The 22,997-nt window shown below is 37.1% G+C and overlaps 1 protein-coding gene across 3 annotated transcripts in view; it reads left to right on the top strand.

The window, feature by feature from the left end:
• The window catches only part of ppp2r2bb (protein phosphatase 2, regulatory subunit B, beta b), a 67,044-nt gene that overhangs the window by 38,749 nt on the left and 5,298 nt on the right, over positions 1 to 22,997 (top strand). For 2 of the 3 annotated variants that reach the window (XM_026234294.1, XM_026234295.1), the window contains exons 2-4: positions 14,065 to 14,162; positions 15,697 to 15,862; positions 16,422 to 16,534. In XM_026234294.1, coding sequence (XP_026090079.1) covers positions 14,065 to 14,162; positions 15,697 to 15,862; positions 16,422 to 16,534 — 377 coding nt within the window. Of the gene's footprint in view, positions 1 to 10,818; positions 11,213 to 14,064; positions 14,163 to 15,696; positions 15,863 to 16,421; positions 16,535 to 22,997 lie in introns of those variants that run through there. The other variant, XM_026234296.1, reaches the window with a different exon arrangement.

The raw sequence follows: 22,997 nt of genomic DNA on the forward strand, positions 1-22,997 counted from the left end.
AAGAAACTGAAAAAAGCACAAATGTCAGGGCATGACAAAACTTCTCAAGGCCCCAAAAATACCCTTAGACTCCAGAGGGTTAAAGGGCACATATGACATTGCTAAAAAAAAACAAAAAAAACATTATTATGTGTATTTGATGTAATGCAATGTGTTTATGTGGTTTAAGGTTCAACAAATACGGTACATTATTTTCCACATAATGTACATTATTGCTGCTCCTCTATGCCTTGCCTTTTTGAAATGTGTCGATTTTTACAAAGTGGAAAAATATATGCCTGCAGTGGAAGAGTAGTGCTGCTTCAGCTTCAGTACCTGAACTCAGCCAAATGCCACTGTATATTTATTGCAATCCCCCTCAGTCAGCATCAAGCCACCCAATACCTGCCAGACAAAAGACTTCTGGCCCCTAACAGCTAACAATGGAGGACCAACACTGCAGGGAATTACAGTTCATGGGTAAAAACCTTTACTGAGTTTTAGGGGGACCAGGAGTACGTTTATCTGTGTGTGTGTGTGTGTGTGTGTCTTTAAAGCCTCTTTATATGACTTCTGTGGAAAACACACACTCAGAATAAGATTCAAGTACACTGTAAAAAATAAGTGTAATTTTAACTGTAAAATTTTGTAAAAACGCTACGGAAAAAAACTGATAATAGGTTAACAGTAAGTTCCCGTACTATATACAGGGAAAAACTGTAAAAGATCTAACAAAGCATTTAATGTAAATTTACAGTAAAATTCTGTTAATTATACAGCTTTTAGAAGTAAAAAAAGAACAAATCAATGTATAATTTACAGTCTAAAACTGTAAACTGATATTCCCAGAATTCCCTGCGTGACACTCCACGTTTGAAAGTATTTTGTTTAAATAATCATGTTTTTAAATAGTTCTTGTTATCAGTTATGTACATTTGAGCTTTATGTTACATCTTCTGTTGCTTAATGAAAGTTTTTTGCATTATTTAAGTATCACGTGTGTTACCATGATGGTGTTTTGTGTTTCCATAAATGTGCACCTTCTATATGTTAATATATACTTCTGCTTGTGGTGAAGCTACTTGTGATGAGCTTTGATAGTTCATGTGGCTTTCTCTTATACAGTACCATCTTTATTATTATGGTGGTTGTCAGTATTTTCAAGGTACAAAACAGATTTAATTTTGTGTGTTGTTGAATTTACTGGTTTATATTCACATTTTCTTGTTTGTAAATTACAGCTTTATATTGTAAAATTAACAGTTTTTGACGTAAATGTGTTTACAGTTTTCTGTATTTTTACAAAATTATTCTGGCAACCACAGCTGCCAAAAAGTTTTTGTAAAAACAACAAGAAATTTTTTACAGTGTAGGGTGTAAAAAAGTGCATATCCCAAATCATTCAAGCTCTTCAAAATGAGCAACTAATCCTGTAACTGCCAAACAGTTTGATGACACCTGTTATCAAAGCTAATATTTACAAAACAATTCAGAGATAAGTAAAGTCAAATAAAAGTCAAAATGATATGATTATAAAGAAAAGTTAAAAAACAATTATGATTTACCAAAGTATGATTTTTGGTGGAAATGAGCTTCCATATTATTACATTGCAATTATAAATATCTTACATTATTATTTTTTACAGATGATGTGATAAATAAATAAAAAATGGCAAAGCAATGTGAGTAATGTTTTCTCTTGTATTCCTCTTTTGAAAGCCACAACCCAGATCTTGAATATCTATTTCTTTGCCCTGAATGCTAAATGATTGTTCTCTTAGATCTTTGACCTCTCTAACAGAGAAGTGCATTGTGGGTAAAGAGAAAGCAAACTCCAGCAGTCTGCTGCTCTTTCACAGTTCTCATGTAATCTCTCTGGATCAATAGATGTAGACAGCCAGACCCAGATCCAAACCACAATTGCAGATGTAATACATATACAACATACTTACATATTCATTTTGTACACTTTGCTAAAGCATAATTGACACTTATGTGAAAAACGTATTAGACTTGCCACACAGGGTAGGGGACCTATTTTCTGTAAACGGCCATTCAGAGGGAGTTACAGTTGCCATAATTTCATTTTGGCCTCAAGTGATTTAATGCTTGATACCAGCAAGTTGAGAAGCTAACTGGGACCCTTTAATGCTGTATTCAATCTTTCTCATTGGAGCTCTGGTTGTCCATGGCTGAAATAAGTTTTCAAACACATCCTGACGTCTGGTAGTACAATGCATGGCTTCCAACGACAAAAAGTCTGCTATTGTGTCCATATCTATAGTAATACAACAACAGAAATACAAAATATCTTGCGTTCAAAGTTAATCAAAGGGCAATGATTTTTATTCAGAGTGCTTTCCATGTTTCAAGAAGTAATGATGACACACTGGATTTTAAAATAGTTTGATGTATAATTTAATTAAATGTATAATAAAAAAAAGAATTTATTAATGTTTTATTTTAAATAGCTTTTACTCACATTTAGCATTCTCAAATGCTGTCATTTTCAAATATGACCCAGAGGCTGGACGTTACCTGTCCCTGTGTTGGACAGAGTGGACTAGTGAGATGGATCTGCCACAGGAGCTGGGCGATCTATCCACGCTTCTGCAGTACCTCGTTGTCCAGATGGATACATGCCTACAGTGGTCTGTGATATGGCCGCAGGCTAGTACGGGTCAGTTATTTATAACTCCAGAATAAATGGATGGCTGTTTGTTGCTCACAGAATGTAAGATTAGAAACTTCTGTCTAAACCACTTAGTGCAAGAGATAAATACAACAGGAAACAAGGGTAACGTCTGCGATGGCCATTTAGTCATGCAAACTATCTGTGAACTCGGTGGGTTTAAATGAGTTAATTAGTCTGTTAGCATATATTTATAGAGTTCATAGCCTTTCACTGTTGTCTTTGAAACAGGGTCAGGGCGCACATGGTACGATTATCCCAGAGTCAATCCCTCTGACGCACATAATTTAGTTACCTCACAGCACTAATCTCTTTCCCGTGCAGTTGTTTAGCATTGCATTAAACTCTACAAGCTGTCTTCCCTATGTCTCGCTCTCCTTTACTGTTGTACCTTGAAACCAAGTAATCAGCTTACTGTATATTTACATGAATGCTTTTGGTAGATGGTCTTATCCAAAGCATGTTACTGAGTTGCCACTCATTTATGTTATAGTACCAGCACATGAAAAAATCCATTTACATGTGATATGTTAGGGTATTTGCTAACGCAACTGTTGGAGTCCTGTTGTTTAGCTCAAGTTCTGGTCTCTAGCAACCACATTTGTAATAATCAATGAAATTGTCTATACTGCAGAAAGATTTTCAAAATGTAAGAATATTTTTTGTAAGAATATATTGTATATGTGCTTTGTTGAATATAATTGGAGAGTTCGTTTTGTATGATTGGCCACTCAGTGGATGGTTGTAGTGCTGGGCATTTTGAACAAAAATTAATCGCATTTTTTTCTAAATTATGTCGGTTTCCCGGTTTATGGAGTTTTTTTTTTATTTTTATGCATAATCAGGTGTACAATGCATTTCCTACTGGTCGATATTCCAAGACGTGCTTTTAGCCTGACAGCACTTGCATAAAATGGTGGTTTGGTCGACGACAGATTTTTGAAAACCAAAAACCCTCCAAACAACAGACCAGGACCCTCTTTTTGGCACAAGTTCTTCTGTGTCATGTTCTACTAGTTCTGCAGCATCCATCTTCTCTGTAACAGCTGTTTCACACATACTCCGTCTGCAGTGCATATGCATTCCACAGCACGGACTCATTGTGCTTTCACACAGGACACGTTTGCAGTCGGCTACTGATCCGTGTCTGTTTAGTCCACAAACTCACAGAACAGAAACAAGCTTTCATAGTTATAGACATTAGTTTAAACTCAATAAATATAAACAACACATTATTCATGCATTTTACTTCTAGGTTTGTATAATAAGCTACTCAAACAAGCGGCAAAACATTTAAACACAATAATTAGCCTACTTTTCTTGTTAAAATATTTAAAATTAAAACACCACAGACAGAAGCAGTCTTGTGCCTTTTGCATTTAAATCTTTATCACAAGCAATCCCACAGGTCTTAAAGGGGGGGTGAAATGCTATTTCATGCATACTGAGTTTTTTACACTGTTAAAGAGTTGGATTCCCATGCTAAACATGGACAAAGTTTCAAAAATTAAGTTGTACGTTTGAAGGAGTATTTTTGTTCCAAAAAAACCTCTTCCGGTTTGTCACAAGTTTCGGAAAGTTTTTTTCGAGTATGGCTCTGTGTGACGTTAGATGGAGCGGAATTTCCTTATATGGGTCCTAAGGGCACTTCTGCCGGAAGAGCGCGCGCTCCCGTATAGCAGAGCAGAGAGAGGCTGAGCACAGACTCACTGATCAGAGCGAGAGCGTCGCAAAAAGTCACAAAAGAAGTGTGTTTTTGGTTGCCAGGGCAAGACAACCCTGCACAGATTACCAAAAGAGAAACAGCATTAAGGGACCAGTGGATGGAGTTTATTTTTACAGAGCATCAACGGAGTTGTGCAAGTGTTTTTGTTTGTTCCCTGCATTTCGGATTGCACATGGTTTATTTCTTAAGGATAATGCAGTCCCAACGGAAAAGGGTCACGATTGTGTGTTGGAACCACATGCGGTGAGTAAAACTGCTTCAAATATCTCCGTGTTGTTAACTTAGCTATCAGCGCATAAGCACATCAAGTAAACAACATGCGATGTTGTCATCAAACTGCACTTTCCACATGTACAGCTTAAAAAAAAAAAAACGACATAAAGTGGAACTTTTCCAAAACCGCTAAGCAAATATATACAGTTTCAGTACATACCACATAGCATACCGCCTTTGCTGATGCTGCTCTTGTTAAATTTCAGCCTCTGGATCTGTGTCACAGCTTCCACATGCTCTCAACACAAAAGCCTACTGGCGCTCGTGATTCTTTAGCTCCGCCCACACGTCATGCCTCTAGGCGCTCGTGTTTTTCCGGGAAAAATCGGTACAGACTATCTTTCTCTTATAAATATAATAAAAATAAAGACTTTTTGGAGTTATGAAGGATGCAGTACTACTCTATAGGTACTCAAGATTAACAGGATATTGAGTGAAAACGAGCATTTCACCCCCCCTTTAATGAACTTAGTTTTTCTGCCTCCATAAAAGTGAATATATATATATTGTTTTCCTTGTTTATCTAAAAGTGCACTTTTTCTTGTATTAGACCTAGCCAAAAACCCATGTGTTGCATGTGAAACACAGTAGGCTTTAATTAGTATACATTTATTGTGAAATGACTGCATTTCCGTGTCAATCCATGTTCATTTTTCGCACGAACAATGCGCTTTCACTTTAATTCAGCGCCTGCAGCACAGCAAAAATAGAGTCGGTACGCAAATGATCACTGCACTGCTGCAGACGCAACACTCCTTGAACGCACTGACGGACTGCAACCTCGTGCAGTATGAATGCTGGAATCCGTTAACATGGGTGCATAAAAAAAAAAATGCAATGCATACGCACTGCAGACAGAGTACGTGTGAAACAGGTGTTATAACGTAACACCAGAGCACTGCTGTGTTTCCCCTCATCATGCCTCGCAGTCGCTGCTTAGAAGTGCAACATTGTAAAGGGTTCGTCTGAATCAGCGTCGCACGGCCACGGCGCAGCATAACATTCGTTCCAAACGTTGAGTATTTAAATACATCCGTATGGCGGTATATTACAAATTTATATCGTAACGAAAATATAAACCGGTTTTCGGTATGAACCGGTTTACCGCCCAGCACTAGATGGTTGTTTAAAATGCTCAATCACTCCAAAAAACAATTTTGTAAATGGAAACCAACTGAATTAGTTAAAAATTGAATGCTATAATCAACATGGTAACCGTATTCATATTGTGCAGCCCTAATTTTTTCTTCTGTTTTAGCTCTTTAGCTCTTTTCAAATGTAAGTCACAGCACATTCATTATACATTTATTACATTCATTGCATGATCAAATCTGAGGCATTTCTGCTAATGTTTGTTCTTTACTGGATTGCTTTTCCTCATAAACTTCCCTACAAAACTATATGCATGCTGACAAATTTAGGCTGGGGAATTGGGGGCATGCAAGCTTAACGTATGTGTCTTTTTTGAAAATGATTTTCTAACACTTGAAAGCGGGTTGAAAGGAATTCACTTCTTCAACTTTTTCGCAATGAAACCTCCCATTTCTGGTCACCTTCTGTATTTGATTTTTACAATCATGGTCTGCATTCTCTCTATGCTAATTTTAGCCTTTCATTTTCAGAGCATAGTAGACATCAAGGGATCCAATCTCGCCTCGATCAGGGAGTCAAAAAGGGGCAGAAAGACAATCTACTGTGTTCATGTTTAATCATATAAGAGATGACAGTGTCTGCTGTATGGGTTTACTTGTTTTGTAGCAGCCCTGGAGTTATTTGAAAAAAGTGTTTCATTTGAGGACGGTCTCCTTCTGCGCATCATGGTGACCTCTGACCCAGCTGCATTTGAAGGCTTCGCTGTCTTTTTGATTTATTTTCTCACTCTGATCCACCAGGCAAGATAGAGTTGGTGTGTAATCAATTGATACATACTTCAATAACAAAAACAACATTTAATCTCAGTGTAACATTTAGCATAAATAATACATTGTTGGGGTAGATGCTCAAATGCTTGTAAACCGATCTCAAAGAAGACCAAGCCTTGAGAGAGTAGTAACATACAGAGGCTTTGTTCCAAAGCGTAGTCAACTTTATTGCTATCTGTTGCCTTCTAAGCCGCCTCCTAAGGCTTCACCTTGACAAATGTGATCGATTTGTATTACTTCCATGACAAGAAACTCAAATAATGCTAGTCAGTCACATGAAGTGCTTTGGAAGTTCACAAACACAACTGATTTCAGTTGGAACCATCCTAGATGGTTTTTGAGATTGGTTCAGTGGTTTGTAGGATGGTCTTCTCTATGTGATTTAGCCAACAGAAGATAGCTTAAAAGGCAGCAAAAATTAAAAAGTCCACGCTTGCATTAACAAAACATGATGCATTATTTTAAATGCACGTGGAAGTTAATTTTATTTTATAATATTTTTTGTGAATAAATATTTTTGTTTTGTTTTGTTTTTTAACACACAAAGCATTAAAATCACTTTAAAAAATTGGGATTGAAACACTGGATTACTTGTATGATGCCTTCATGGCCCTTGTGAAGATTAGAATTTCAGTGAAGGGACAGAAATCTCTCTGGCTTCATTAAACATTTATTTGTGTTTTATAAATATAAATGTAAGTTTTATGGGTTTAGAATGGCATGAGGGGTAATTGATGATGGAATTTATATTTTTGGGTTAACTATCCTTTCAAAAATGGGAAATTTTATAATCCACAAGTATTGCAGTAGTAAGTCTCCAGTTTTATTTACAAAAAAATAAGTAAAAAGTCATCAGAATTCCTCTGCACAGCATCTTTCCTGATGAATTGACAACACTCATTTACAGTGCACTGGCATAGTCACATGCACAAAGTCTTCAGAAAATGCACTCATCTGAGCTCCATTAATTAGCTCCTATTCAGTTCCTCACATTCCTAATGTGTTAATAATGGTTGGATCCAGCTTCTAATAACACTTTGGCTGCCAAGCCGCTACACTCAAATACACGGCAGTGCTCTGTGATTCTGTCCGTTCAGCCCTTCCCAAATTTCCTCCATTATTATAGCAATCACTTTATCTCTCACGTCATTCCTCCAAAAACACACATTTAAATATATCATAAAATTATTGACCGAAAGTTTTTGACCGAAACAGTGACGTTACATTAGCGCTTCACTAATGATTATATTTCTGCACACAATGTGGAGATGCTACAACAAATCAACATGGAATGTGGAAGCTAGTGTTGGGTTGACAATAGGGATGTAACTGCTTTGTTTACAGCGGTAACCAAGGAAACACATTTTAACATAAACATGTTAGCTAGAAAGTAACTCTAGAGGTGCATTTGTTAAATATATCTGTGCTGTATAACATATATAAATTTACTTAACCTGTCAATGATGTATTCATTGTTTAATGTCACATAATGTATGTTTAAAAAAATTATCATGAGAATAAGCTTTTATGACAGCCACCATTTAAATGAGCAATATCACAGTCATAAGAGTGTAATACGGCTCTATAGGCATAGGCTGAATGGTGAAGGTAACTACAGCCGCATGGCTATGTGTGTGATATTGTCTTGTTTAGAGCAGTTTGACAGCACAAGTGTGTAAATAAATAAGAAACAAGAATGAAGAGTCTTAAAAAACTTATTTGTGCTGAACTACTTCTTTCTGCCACAGATTCAAATCTCAAGTTGACACTTTAACAGTTGAGCCCAAGCAACGGCTCGAGCCCAAGCGATATCTTTGTCATATTATCCTTTCAATGGTTAATGGGATTTCCAATGACAGTGCTGGTCAATGCAATTTTTGGTTGCGTCTTACAAGCTGTTGTTGAAAGTAAAAATAATGTCTTTGTGTACAACCTTGTTTCAGTCCCTTTCAGTATAAAAGTCTTTGCTGAGGTGAGGTTGTTCTAAGTATGTGATTTATCATGCAGCCCTAGTTCTAAGCAGGTCCTTGAACACTTATTGGCCAATGATGCCCCTTTAGCTCACATCTCTGAAAACATTGAAGCAAATTTTCAAATAGGTGCTACATATAAAGAATCCACTTATTTGAGGTCTAAACAACTACATTCTTGCCTAAAAACTCTTAAAAATGCATTCCAATACAATAGTATTTCTAAGTTTAAACTGGATTTGCTCAGCCACCATAATTTGATGAAAAAATTGTTGCCAGGGTAGTAATACAAATGGTAAAATGGTTCCCAAGTTGATACTGGTACAATATTGCACGACTGAATCCTTTTGGAGCATCACAAGTTAATAACTACATGAAGTCTCTGTAATGTTTGATAAAGAGAGTCTCATACTAAGATTCTTAAATTAACAGTTACCAATTAGCCCAATAGTGTGTGTGTGTGTGTGTGTGTGTGTGTGTGTGTGTGTGTGTGTGTGTGTGTGTGTGTGTGTGTATATATATATATATATATGGCGAGTGTGATTTCACCAAGTACAACATTTCGATCAACCAATCAGAATTAAGACTTTTCAGGAAATATCTGTTTAGGTTTACAATCAGGGTTAGGTGCTTCTACACCCTTGTTAATCAGCTATCATTTGTCACTGATTTTAGGAATAAATTATGGGTAGGTTTAGGGGTAAGGATTGGGTTAAGCCTAAATTTTGGACAATGATGTTGATCCAGGATCATCAGAAGATGTTTGATCCAGAAACATGTCTTGCCAAAATCATGGAGATCATATATATATATATATATATATATATATATATATATATATATATATATATATATATATATATATACACACACACACACACACCTATATTCCGAGCTTTGAGCCCTCCCTTTGGACAGTATGCCAAATTTGCTTTCTATTTTCTCAATATGATTCCATATTGCATTTGCATTTTTAGTCTAAATGTTTAGTTGTGCTCTGCATCCATACCACATTTCCTGCTGATAATAAGCAAAAAGTATGCAGAGATAAGTAGTCAAAAAATTGGGTACTCCAGAGGACTAATTAGGTCAGAATGTTTTGCGACTTTGAGAACTCATTTAAAATTCTGCTTCTGCAAGGAATTGGAATATGATTTAGATGTAATTATTCTATTCCCCAACCCCACCATCCCCTTAGCGTTTTACCCCATGATGCTTTGTGTGCTCTGCCTGATATGTTTCACATAGACTATTGTTTTATCAGTGTGGGTAAGTGTGATTGTTCTATGTGTGTGTGTGTGTGTGTGTGTGTGTGTGTGTGTGTGTGTGTGTGTGTGTGTGTGTGTGTGTGTGTGTGTGTGTTTGATATGATGTGTGTTCTAATGAGAGCTCTGTGGCACGTCTGTCCAAGAGGTTCACTAATGATGTATTGTTTGGTGTGCTTCTACAGAAAAACTGTTGTGTTGCACTTTCTTTAGATGTGCCTTCCATAAAATATATTGGCCATAAGGCCTAGATTGTGATCAGCCAAGACTCGAGAGTACTACTAACTGTTAGCGCAGCAGCATAAACTCCCCTTTTTATGCAAGTTGTGCTGTTTAAAATGCAACTCACAAAAGTGTGACTGCTCTTTAATGCATGACAGAGCTTTTCTTAATTATCCTATTAATTTCAACTTCAATAGGCAATTCAAGCTTTTAAAAATGTATCATTACAGTTTCAGATATTTATATTCCTTTTTCTCTAGGTAAGATAATGATAATTTACATTCTCATTATCACTTTCTGTCAATAAAACTCAAATCTCCTTGAATACACAAGACTATGACGCTTGTTAAGATGACGAATTTCAAAGCTGGGCATTTCAGAAGGGTAGAATAGAATGCTTCAAACTTCTATTTATTTTAAAATTAATAGAAAAATCAATACATCACCAGTACATTTTTTCATAAAAAAAAAAAAAAAACTTTTATGAAATGTTTTCCAACCAAATTCTTATTAAAAACAGTTTCCAGATTTTCTACTACTTTTCTAAAATCTAATTTTGAAATGTTGTTTTTTTAATTATTTTTTTAATGAAATATGACCCACCCTCTCGACTGCTCTAAATTCTGTCAGAGTGATACCAGTTCACACCACATGAACAAAGTCTTTGCAAGAATCACACACAGTGCTTGTTTTAGTCCGAAGAACAGTTGTCATGGAAACGCTGCCCTTAAATTCACCGTGCAGACAATATAAAAGCCCAGAGAGGTGTATCAGGGTGAAAAAACAACAAGCCTTTTCAGTCCCCGTTTCTTTTCTTAGTTTCTCTCTCTCTTTCTTCATCTCTCGGTGTCTAGCATCTCTCTCCGTCATTTACTCTTTGAAATGGATAAAAGCTATTATTTAGAAGTCATTTCATATGTTTGTTTGGGATTTATGCAAATGAGTATTTCGGGAGTGCTGGACTCGTTTTGAGGTTGTGTGGGGCGAGCTGGCGAATTGTGAGATGATACGTTCCATGAAATAGATTTACCTGCATGATAGAGAGAGAGAGGGAGAGAGAGAAGGAAAACTGCGCTTATCGCAGCAGAAACATCCCTTTCTTTTCGCAGTAAGGATTGAACAGATGCATCTCCTTGAGGAAGACCAAGGAAGATGTGTCAAAGGTAAGAATCGATCGGGACGTACACAACAGAGGGAGTCGGAACAGCGTTTGCTAATGAACTTTGAACTGTAACGATCTCAAAACTGTTGTTGTGCACTAGCTAGGTCAGAAAGAGCTGGAATTTGCAGGTTATTTTGGAATCTTGGCTCTGGGTAAGATGCGAGTACCTAGAAATGTCCAGAAAACCTAAATAGCTGGAGGTAAACAGTAAACACCGACTGCAGCAAAAACAGCATGTAGACGAAGCCAAACTGTTTTTGTTTTCTGTGAAGCTTTGATTTTAATAATGTTTAACATAGAAGTCCTCTGCTTGCACAGAAAAAAACATTTATAAGACAGCACAGACATGTCAAATGAAGAGCCTAAATGTCTAGATAAAGCAGATAAACTGAAAGGAACCGGATTTGCGGCTACTTTGAGTTGTCTGTTGTTAGTAGCACTGCTTTAATTAAGCGTCCCACCCTGGCTCACTTTCTTTTGGCGGTGGGCTGGCGATTAGACACAGTGTCATCCCACAATGGAAGCCATCAAGCTATGCAGCTTTTTGAAGTGTCAAGAATCTTTGTAGGTTTGGATCTGGGTCACTTTCAGGTCAGAACATGTTGGGTAAGGAAGAGAAAGTAAGGTTAGTAAGGCTGCTATGAACTGCTTTAAATATATACACATAATTAAGTAGATGGTTTCATTTGATATTTGCTCATTAAAGGTGTTTGAGATGGATGCTTAAGACAAACCACGATAACACTTCATTTTGATAGTCCACTTTAGACATTCTACTAGCAGTAAGTAACTTTGCAACTACATGTCAACTAGCAGTTAGTAGAGTATTAGTAGTCTGTCTGCTTAATATCTTCTAACACTTTCTCTGTCAACTTATTGTCAACTTATACTAAGTCTAAACCTACCCCTAACACTAACCCTAAACTTACCCTAACAGTCTACTCTAAGAGTTAGTAGACATGTAGTTGCAAATTTCTGAGATTTAGTTGATATGTAGTTGACATGTAGTTGCAAAGTTACTTATAGTCAGCAGAATGTCTAAAGTGGACTATCGAAATAAAGTGTAACCCAAACCACTTAGTAAAAACTGCAGTGGTCAAATCATCCTGCAAAATTTGTGCTATAGCACCTCAAATTATGACTGGTTGAAGAGAGATGTACTATTACCAACATTGTAAAAAAGTGCCAAATATTATGTTCCTTCTTGTGTTTTGTCAAGTGTGATCAGTTTGATCCACATTTGATTACAGTTTATTACATTGGTTGTTGTATGTGTCGCAGGAGTTCAGAAATGAAGTGTCCAGTGAGTGGCGCTTAAAAGTAAATGCTCTAATGATTAATCTTTCAAATCTGAAAATAATGTACCACCTTCACTTAACTCTACCTTAAACCCAAACAATAGTAACCAAAAGCAAAAGCTGAGAAAAAATCATTTGCTGATGCAACCATGCCATTTTAGCTTGCTTCCACAAGTATTTGAGCTCTTGTTTGCCGAAGACTTGTCAAAGTGCAATGATTTAAGCAAGTACAATTATGCAAAAAATTATATATAGTAGAATCCTCATAGTTAAAGGGATATTTTACCCACAAAATGAAATTTCTTCATAAAATCTTCTTTTGTGTTCAGCAGAAGAAAAAAACTCATACAGGTTTGGAATAACTTTTACATTTTCATTTGTGGATTAACTATCACTTTAATGTGATAAGATATTAATAAAACATGTTTTACACAATGGTTTTATTACCCAGTTTACCCAGGTTATATATATATATATATATTCATTTCTCTAATAGTAGTACACTTACGTCTACTTAATAGAAAATAAACATTTTCAAGATGTGAATGTATTCATATTATATAAACACTTTCTGAAAATAAATACAATCTGAAAGCACATGTATGTGTCTTTACTGTGTCGGGTGGTTCTTACTCATTCGGATCCAAATGCAGTATAGTCTGTCTTAAAGCAGTCAGTTCACTACATGTCTTCTTATCTGTGTTTTTTTGTATGCAGACTAGAGTGAGAGTTTATGCCTTTGTGTGCCTACTCTTTGATGATGTCCTTCATAAACATGCAGAGGGGATTTTTCTTTTCATACGAGTTTATCTTGAATTAATGTTGATGTTCATGGCCTGAAATCTCCTGGTATCTGATGTCATGCATTCTTCCCAGGGAGAGTGTTACGTTCGACCATGATGATATCTGCTTCTCCAGTACGATCTCTTTGTCAGGATAGAATTTCTTAGTGTATGCTTCACACGTCCTTCCTTTCAAAGGTCTCCAGATCTTTCTGGCTTTTGAAGATGATATTTGGTGGGATTTACATATCAGTGGAAGCATGATAGACAGGGAGAGCATATCAAGAGTGTGTAAGTGCTTCATCACATTTGACATGAGATTGTCAGAACTAGTTGAAACTGGTTTCATCTTTTCCCAAATTCTGTGATTTTTGTTTTATTTTTGTATGGATTCTATTGAATGGTTTAATTTAATTGTCAAAAAGGATGTCTAATCAATTGAATTCACAACAAAATGTAACTATTATAATGCTTTATAAAATGTATATATTTGTTTATTTTATTATTTTGGGAATTTTGTTGTCGGTTTTCATTTTTCCGCATTCTGTTTTATGATTTAATACAAATGATCAAAAATGGCGGTAATCAAATGAATCGAAACAGTTATTTTATTTTTATACAGAGGTTTACTGTTTAAAGATTAAAACATGCTTCAGAGATTCAGAGATATCATAAATACATCAAAATATGTATAAAATAAAATAACATATCGTCTCAATGTAGATCATTAAATGGAAAGCTCTAATATATCGTCGTCTTTGCTTCTCTTGCAGCTGACATCATATCCACGGTTGAGTTCAACCCGACAGGAGAACTCCTGGCCACTGGGGACAAAGGTGGACGAGTAGTGGTCTTCCAAAGGGAACAGGAGGTAATCTTCTGTTTTAAACAAAATCTGAAGAGTATTACTACTATGAGGCTTCCCATAAACTCACCAACACTCTCAGAATATGAATGTTAATGGGGTCATGAAATGGAGAATCAACGTTCTTGATATTAACATACATCTAAAACAAAAACTGCCTCTTTCAAAACTCAAAACTCCTCAGTTTAAAATGTAAATGATTATTCTGAAAGTCACAGATTTGAAATCTGGAGAATTGTGACATCACAACCTCACGCCCTATGCGCCATCGATGTATGTCTCTGAACAACTCACGTTTGAGCGTTACTGCTGTTTCATAAAGAATGCCATTTTTGGGTGCAAAAAAAAAAAAATGGGCTCATATGATCGGTGACAGTTTACACTGCTCAATGAATCCTTATTTACATCATATTTTCAGTGTGTTAGTTGTGTTGAAAGTATTTTTAATCATTGCATTGTGTGGTCAGTGGACGGTGTTCAGCCAACAGTGCAACGCTGTTAGATCTTAAAATAATGCTATGATCAACACTTTTTACTGTTAGTTATTCTTGGTGGCTGTTATAGTAAACACACAGTAAACATTTTCAAGTGAGTTCACATGTAATGCTCATTTCATATGCAAAGATTTTAGCCAATTATAGCAGTGGGCGTTTACATTGAAGTCTCACCAGACACGCCCCTTCCAATGGAGCATTCAAATCAGAGGTAACAAAATGACCATTTATGTCTGTTTATTATGAAGAAAAAAAAACAATATATCATTGCCATAGTAGGACTGTGAATACAGTTGTAATTTGGTAGTACACATTTTAAATTGTCAGTTTATACTCTATTGACTAAATTTGTGTTTTTGTGAGTTGGTTCATGAACCTGTTCAAATCTAATAACGCTTCACTGTTTTGTCTAGCTGCACAACTGTGCGAATACCCCGCCATCCGCCCCTCCTCATCTCGCACCCGCATCATCTTTAAAGAGATTTCATGGTGTCTGTTAATCCTCGCGCCATGATTCATGCCCCACTCTGCTTCAGACCCCCTTTAACCCCCTCCCTCCCGCCGAGGGGAAATCTGTTTCCATTAATACCCTCGTCCTCTCTCGGTCTGTCTGAGTTCTGCTTATTGATTTAGACGCTTCTCAAGGTGAGAAGTGACCCTGAAGGTTTCCACGCTTCGATCGGTATTCCTCTAACCCGGACCACCTTTGTGCATTGAGATCCTGACCTGCCTCACTTATATTTCACGGATTTCAGCAAAAAAAAAAAAAAAAAATTAACAGACATTCCATATGTGACTTTAACACAGACGGACTTAATATAAGCCAATGTTTATGCTGAAATATCCAATTATCATTTGTTTGCTCCTTCTAATTATGTGCTATATGTGTAATTTGGTTTGAGTGCTGTTTGAATTGTTAATGCGATCCTCTGCTCATGTGGGATGCATTTATCATTCATGATATACATGAAACAAAGCAATGCACTAAATAAATACGAAGAACCAAATGATTATTTTACATAATTACAAGTCTTACATCATTGCAGAGTAAGAACCAGCCTCACCGTCGGGGGGAGTACAATGTTTACAGCACCTTTCAGAGCCACGAGCCCGAGTTTGACTACTTGAAAAGCCTGGAGATTGAGGAGAAGATCAACAAAATCCGCTGGCTGCCACAACAGAATGCTGCATATTTCCTCCTGTCCACCAATGGTGAGCAAACCCAATGTGATCTCTTCATATCAAGAGCAATAATCAGCATAAACCAGCTTGGCCTACTTCAAACCTCAAATTTCAGTAACACACATTCAGCAGATTTATAATATTTATCAATGAGTAGTGAGTGTCTATATATTTATTTAAAATTTGTCTTTTCATTTTAGAGTAACTGCAGCCAGTTAAAAGTAGCCGGTTCTTCAGACGCAAACTCCCATTCATCAGTTTTCTAGAGAAGGATGGCTGTCATGAAGCTGTGGTCCTGTTTTAGGACACAACTACGGTCACAAGTTTCATCGTTACCAATAGATTTCAGCGGAACTAACTAGCATGGTTAGCTAACAATGCTTTTGGGAAACACACACCCCGGAGCAGTTTGGCATATAGGCAACAGCAATGTCCAGTCAGGTTAAATGGATGGAATTGATCCTAGCTGATTCAACTCCTGTCTGTTTTGTTGTGCCAGTTAAGTTTGATCTGTTGAGTTTTTCTCTGCTCCAGACACTGCAAACACTGCTTCCACCTTACACATTGTCACGCATATCTATTTTCCCAGATAAAACTGTGAAGCTATGGAAAATCAGCGAGCGAGACAAACGACCAGAGGGCTACAATCTGAAGGATGAAGAAGGCAGGATACGGGACCCAACCACCATCACAACTCTGAGGGTAAGCAGAATCAGTTCAAAGAAAGACCTTTTTGCGAAGCCCCTTGGTCAGCTTGGACACTTAAGTCAAGGGTGTCCAGTCCTGTTCCCGGAAGGCCACTTTCCTACACAGTTTAGCTCCAACACATCTGCTTAGAGGTTTCTAGTCACTGCATCCAAATATGCCTACTTCCATACTATATAATATGTGACGAAAAAAAGCATGCCAAAAAAGCAGTATGACTGGAAAATAGTATAAAAAGACCTGGATGACCTACTACTGCAGGAACTGTGGGACAGTGACAGCATGACAGATGTAGTATGTCCGGATTTCATTCAACTGGACACCCCTATATTAGACAGGATGCTGCTAGTGAACCTCAAGACCTTGATTCAATGCTTCAGGTGTGCTTAATTAGGGTTGGAGCTAAACTCTACTGGACAGCTGCACTCCAGGAGCAGGAATATTTACTTGAATGAGGAATGTCCAAAATCTGCGAAAGGCATTGAGTGAAGCAATTCCTCCCATTCGTGTCCCCTTCTCCCCATGCTGTCTCCCCAAGCCCTTAATCTGTTGACTCTAGTATGTGAAGGAAAATTCTTTGGCTGTAGTATGTCAAGCTCTGTTGTAATTTGGCAGCCATATGAAAGTGGGCACTCCTGGCCCAAAAGGAGGAATTATGTGTTGGAGTTTAATATCTTGCCAATTACAGTTGACAAGGTAGGGGGTTTAGGTAGGATTTCGGAGGCTTGGTCTAATCGAATGTTTGATGGTGCTGTTGTCGATGGTGTGAGAGTGAAGGAAACCTGTGCATCTGTCAGTTTGGACCCACAGGAATATACCTGATTTCACACAGTATTACCAGTAAATTGCCGTAAAATTACCGGAACGACTTTACCGGTAAATTCAAAAATGCGTTGTTCACACAGTCAATGACATTCCGTCTTTTTTCCGGAAAAGCACCATTCACACATCCATTCCAAAATACGGGTAAATTCTGTGACGTCATTAACCTCTAAACAGCTGTGCTTGTATTTTTAAACATGGAGGGTAATATGTGGTCAGTATTTCTGTTTGTGGTTTCATTTTTGTTTCAAACTTTAGTATTCATGCAACTGCTTTTGTTATGGAGACATCGTAATAGAGGACTGGTTTAATTAATTATACTCACCATTAATAAAACACCTGATGCTGTCGGGAGCAGACCAATTTAGTGAAATTCATCTTGAAAGGAGTAACAGCACAATGAAGTTGCGATTGTATATTGCAGTCTGTAAGATGCGAATGTTTTCAGTTTATTGATGACCTGACTTTGTCCTGTGAATGCATTGCAAGTAGAAGTTATTGCATCACTAACCGTTCCTCTCAGATGACGACAAATTTCTTCATCCATCCGGATAAGGAGAAGCGCTTTAATTTCACTGTCGCTTCAGTGGATGACATTTATTTTATTTTATTAAACAGTGCGTGAATGCATCACATTGTTATGATTGGCCCGGAGTAGACGTCTTACGTCACTGCGTTCTGAACTCGTACGGGCTCATACCGGTAATCTTCCTTCTGCGTTCACACACAGCAGAATTCCGGAAATTTACTGGTAATGTTACAACTTCTCTTACCGGTAAATTGCCGGAACGAATTTACCGGTATTTTTGAAAAGATCCTGTTCACACATAATCTCTTTACGGCAATTTAGTGGTAATTTTCCGGATAAGTCTGTATGTGTGAAAGGGCTTAATGTGGAAGTGGAACGTGTCTAGAGGTGACCTGCTGCTACAGCGGGGGGAGGGGCTGCTGATAAATGTCATATGTTAATGTTGTGTTGATACTGTGGTCTTCTCTCCTGGGAATCATTAGATTGATCCCAGGCAGGATCTTTTTTGTCATTTCTTCTTCTTTCAGAGTATACAGGGCAATTTTTGGCAGCTGCCCAAGATACATTGATTAATTACATTTTCCCTGTCCTCGCATTTTTCTACAATTTTACAATGTTTGAGAGAAGACAGCAAAAAAAAAAAAATTGCATGGACCCCTCCTTAACTTTTGTGAAAATCTCAAAAAGCGTGTCTTAGCCCTGTTGTTTTCTGGCAGCTGATTCAAAGGTTGGAAATGCAAAGAAGTTTATTCCTGGCATGGGGCATTTGAGGAAAGTGTAACTGAACTCTGTAAATTGCACTTTGCTTTGATTGTTGGTTCCATGACCTGACAGTTGTGCTCCTAAATAATGATCTGTGGCACTCATTTAAATAATCCAAGTTTGAATCAGTCATTATTAATGATTTAAAATTATTTGATTGATAAACATGAATTAATTGCAGTTAATCAAACCGACCCAGGTAAATATTGTATAATATACTTTTTCTTAGCTGTACTATTTTGTCCTGTAATTATGTTATTGAATTATCCAGCAGTCATCCACTCTTATTTTCTTTACTGGGCTTGGATGACCCTCACATAATGGGTGACTAAATGGGTTAGTGTAAAATTGCATTATGGGAGAAGGAGATGCAATTCTTAGATCTAACTGAAACACAATAAAATGTCCGAAGCTTATAGAAACTGTTTTTTTATTTTATTGGTTGCACAGATGGGTTTAAGAAGTAAATAGTGTCAATTCTGATTTCATGTTGATTTCAAGTAGAAATCTAAGTAAAGTACATGATTAAGTGTACATGTAAATATTATGGGTTAACAAGTCAGGGACAGATCCAGGTATCTGCATCCTATTATTTTAACATCACATTATGTCTCTCTTTCTATTGAGAATACAGTATACTGGTGACGCTGGATCGTGGATATATTTAGGAGATTGTTCTTGAGACGACTGTAATGTGTCCAGGGCAGCAGTTCCATCACCTCCTCCTTAACTAACACTGCAGCCCACTGGAGACCAGAACTAGAAGATATGAAATCCTATACCGTGTGTGTGTGTGTGTGTGTGTGTGTGTGCACAAAAGCAGGGCATTTATCACTTTGCACAGACTGAGAAGAGAGGGGAATGAGATAAAGGGGGAGGTAAGTGTGGATCACTCGCAGGGAGTCCACAGGGTACATCTGCCCCTACTGCCAGACTAACACCCGGCTACTGAGTGTTTACTGCCTTCATCTGCGCCTACTCCAAACACGAGGGGATTCACCCAACAAAAATTGTTTTGCTGGGGGGAGGGGATTGTCGCTGTCAATAAAGCAGTGAATAGGAGAAATCTAGGAAGGCATACATACTTTGTGACAAAAGAACATGTCAGCTAAAGGGATGTTTGCTTTTGGTTTTGTTAGGTTTTAAATTGCAGCCTAGTGGAAAAAAGATACTTTCCAGGGACCAAAAGGGTGGTGCAGTGGCCCAGTGCCAGTATGAGAAAGATTCAACTGTCTGTTGATCTCATTCTAATCCTCAGCTTTTTCCGTTTGTTTCTCTCCACTTACTTTCATTTTGTCATTTCAGATTGTCGGTCTGTGCATTAGTGGTGGGGATTTTTTAGTGTCTCTTTCTGCGGGTTATATTGTCGCACCAGTAGGTGGCGATATGTAACTGTATTTATGAGTTCATTTTACAATCTCGTTCTGGCGTTTTCCACTTAAAACAGGTCATTGTCAGAGACATTAAGCATAATGATAATCTAAAATGTGCTTCATGTGGTAACATCTTAATTAATTAAAAAAATTTAAAAATGTTATTTAACAATATATATATATATATATATATATATATTAGTTTATGCCAACAAAACTAAATTTAAGGGTAGGAACAGGTAGAAAGAGCTCTTTAATATAAAAATGGCATGTTACCACTTTTAGAATGTTTAATGTAAAACTTTGCTCATTGCATTCATAATCTGGGCTCTTCTGCATAGTTTGTTTTATTTATTTATTTATTTTTTATATTGCCCGTTTTGGGTTTGTAAGATTTATGAATGCCTTTTCAAATGTTCTGTGACGGGGGCCACTTAAGGGGCGGGGCCCCCACGCACTACAGGGGCTGCAGGGGTGTCCAGTACATCACTGCTGGGAGAGTATGTGATTTTGAATGCAGCCTGTGTTAATGAGTGAGATCAGGCTACCAAAATAATAGCATTTGGTAGTATCCTTTTAGACTCAATAATTTAATTGAATTAATTAAACATTTAAAGACATTCATTACATTTAATACAAAGTTCTGTCATAGGTTCTAACACAATCTGATAAAATCACATCATGATTGGTTTCTTTCACATCAACAGCCAATGAGCTTGCTGCCCAGCATACAAATACTCAGCTAGTACTTGCTGTAGCAGTTGCATCGGGCTTCAAAAACCCTCCACCTCCCCCAGTTCCACCTGTATAGATCTGCTACAGAGGAATTTCATGTTTCATTTTCAAGATATAAATGGGGGTAATTTCATGTAACTTATATGTGCAGCAGCATTATTTCTTGCATGCTCACAGCAGCATGTCTGTCGGATGTATTGGCAGTAGCAATCTCTGTATTTGCTCTGCTGCAGTAACAGAACCGTGGCAGATCTATTCTACCAAGACCCACATTAACACATTAACATTGCCATGTATATTATCATGCTAAATTTTCAGAGAGCTGTCATGATAAAGCTGCAGTTAACAATCGATCAGTTTTGACATTAATACTGTTTCATTCTATTCTACGTGATTTTTGAAGTTTTTAAGAAAAGATTCACTCTTCACTTTTTACTACCTGCTGAGACTGCTTATATGTATAAAATAGGGATTAAACCTCCGCATTCTCAGAATCCATACTGATTTATGATTTCCATACAAACATAAAATCTGCATTAATAAAGATATGAATTATGTATACAAACCCCCTCTTATCATTAGTGACTGAATGTCCCTGCAGTCTTAACTTAATTAATGCTTGATTGAAAGATAATAGCTTCAATCAGTCTTGATTGCCCCTGTCAACTGAATTTATGAAGCTATCCTCAATGAGCTCATTTTATTATTGAAAGCACATGTAAGGTAGTAGAGGATCAAGATCTGAATTCTCCTAAAACATTCTTTATTTTCTTAATGAAAGTATAATTTAATGTTTTCTGTTTCAATTGAAAAATGACCTGAACATTACACTTGTTTGATTAACATCACATTTTTAAGCAGAATGTTAGGTTTCTAAGAAATATTTGAGGCCTGCTGTTGCATACTTTTATAAAATGATTTATCAGGGTGGTGAAGGCGGGAGAAAATGTACTTTAAACACATACATCAACAATAGGGCATCCCTCTCCCCACCCATCCTATAATGGAAATCAAAAGATGGAGTTCCCATGTGTTAGGTGATGATGACCTGCCTCAGCAGTGTGTGCCCCTCCTCCACCTCCCACTGCTCGGTGATGAGTGTTCCTCATCTCTGTAGTCAGTAGAACATGTCTTCCATGCTACTTCTGTCATTAGTGGAGGGCTGTGCCCATACATAAAAATAAAATAACTCTAGGGGAGTCAGACACTGACTGCAATGCAATACCTCACTTGTGAAGCACATGTTGGAAGCTTGACCCTTAGATTAGTCATCATTAAAGAGATGATTCTCATTTGCTCACTATTGGCATGTTGCATTGTGGGAGTTCGACTCCACACATCTTCAGATCTTGAGAGTATGGCTTTTGAGTTTGGGACTAGGTGTGGCCAAGTAATTTGAGAACAAAAGACCACCTCATTTTTTTTCAACTCCATGTACTGTATGGTATCTCATTTTGTTTTCATAGGAAAAAACTACAACAGAAAATTATGGTATGATGCTGATGGATTTGGAGGATAGGGTGACTGATGATCCAAACAATTCCAGTGTAGATCCATATAATTCCAATTTCAGTCCTGAATGCAGATTAGTCAATACAGTGTTCCAGCAGAATTAGAATACAAAATGTAATAAAAGGTTTGACGTAAAGCATCTGTTCCTGCTGAACCTGGAGAACCCATGAAGACCGACTAATATCTCTTACAATGTTAGATATTATTTTAATTATATATAATTATATATATAATATATTATATATATATATATATATATATAATAATGATATATAATATTATAGATGTCTCTTGCATCATATTACTTAAAGGGGTCATATGATTCACATGATTATGTTTTCCTTTCTCTTTGGAGTGTTACAAGCAGTTCGTGAATTGATAAGTTTGGTAAAGTTGCAAAGAATAAAGTCTCAAACCCAAAGAGATATTCTTTATAAAAGTAAAGATTCGTCCACAACCTCCTAAAGTGCCTCATTTAAACATGCCCCCAAGTCTACGTCACTGAGTTGGAAGAATTGCATAACACCGCCCAAGTGTTCACATAAAGAAAGAAGGCGTTGCTGCTGCCGCCACAATGTCATGAAGCCGCTGTGTGTTTCATGTGAAACTACTTTGTTTGTCCTTCCAAAAGAGTGAAATCAGTGGTTAAGTTGTATTTAAAACACTGTTCTAGAAAAGTTCAAACCAAATATTCAGATGTGTACAATGCATTTTATGGAGGACCAGG

Source organism: Carassius auratus, chromosome 46 (genome assembly GCF_003368295.1).
Source record: "Carassius auratus strain Wakin chromosome 46, ASM336829v1, whole genome shotgun sequence".
NCBI lineage: Eukaryota > Metazoa > Chordata > Actinopteri > Cypriniformes > Cyprinidae > Carassius > Carassius auratus.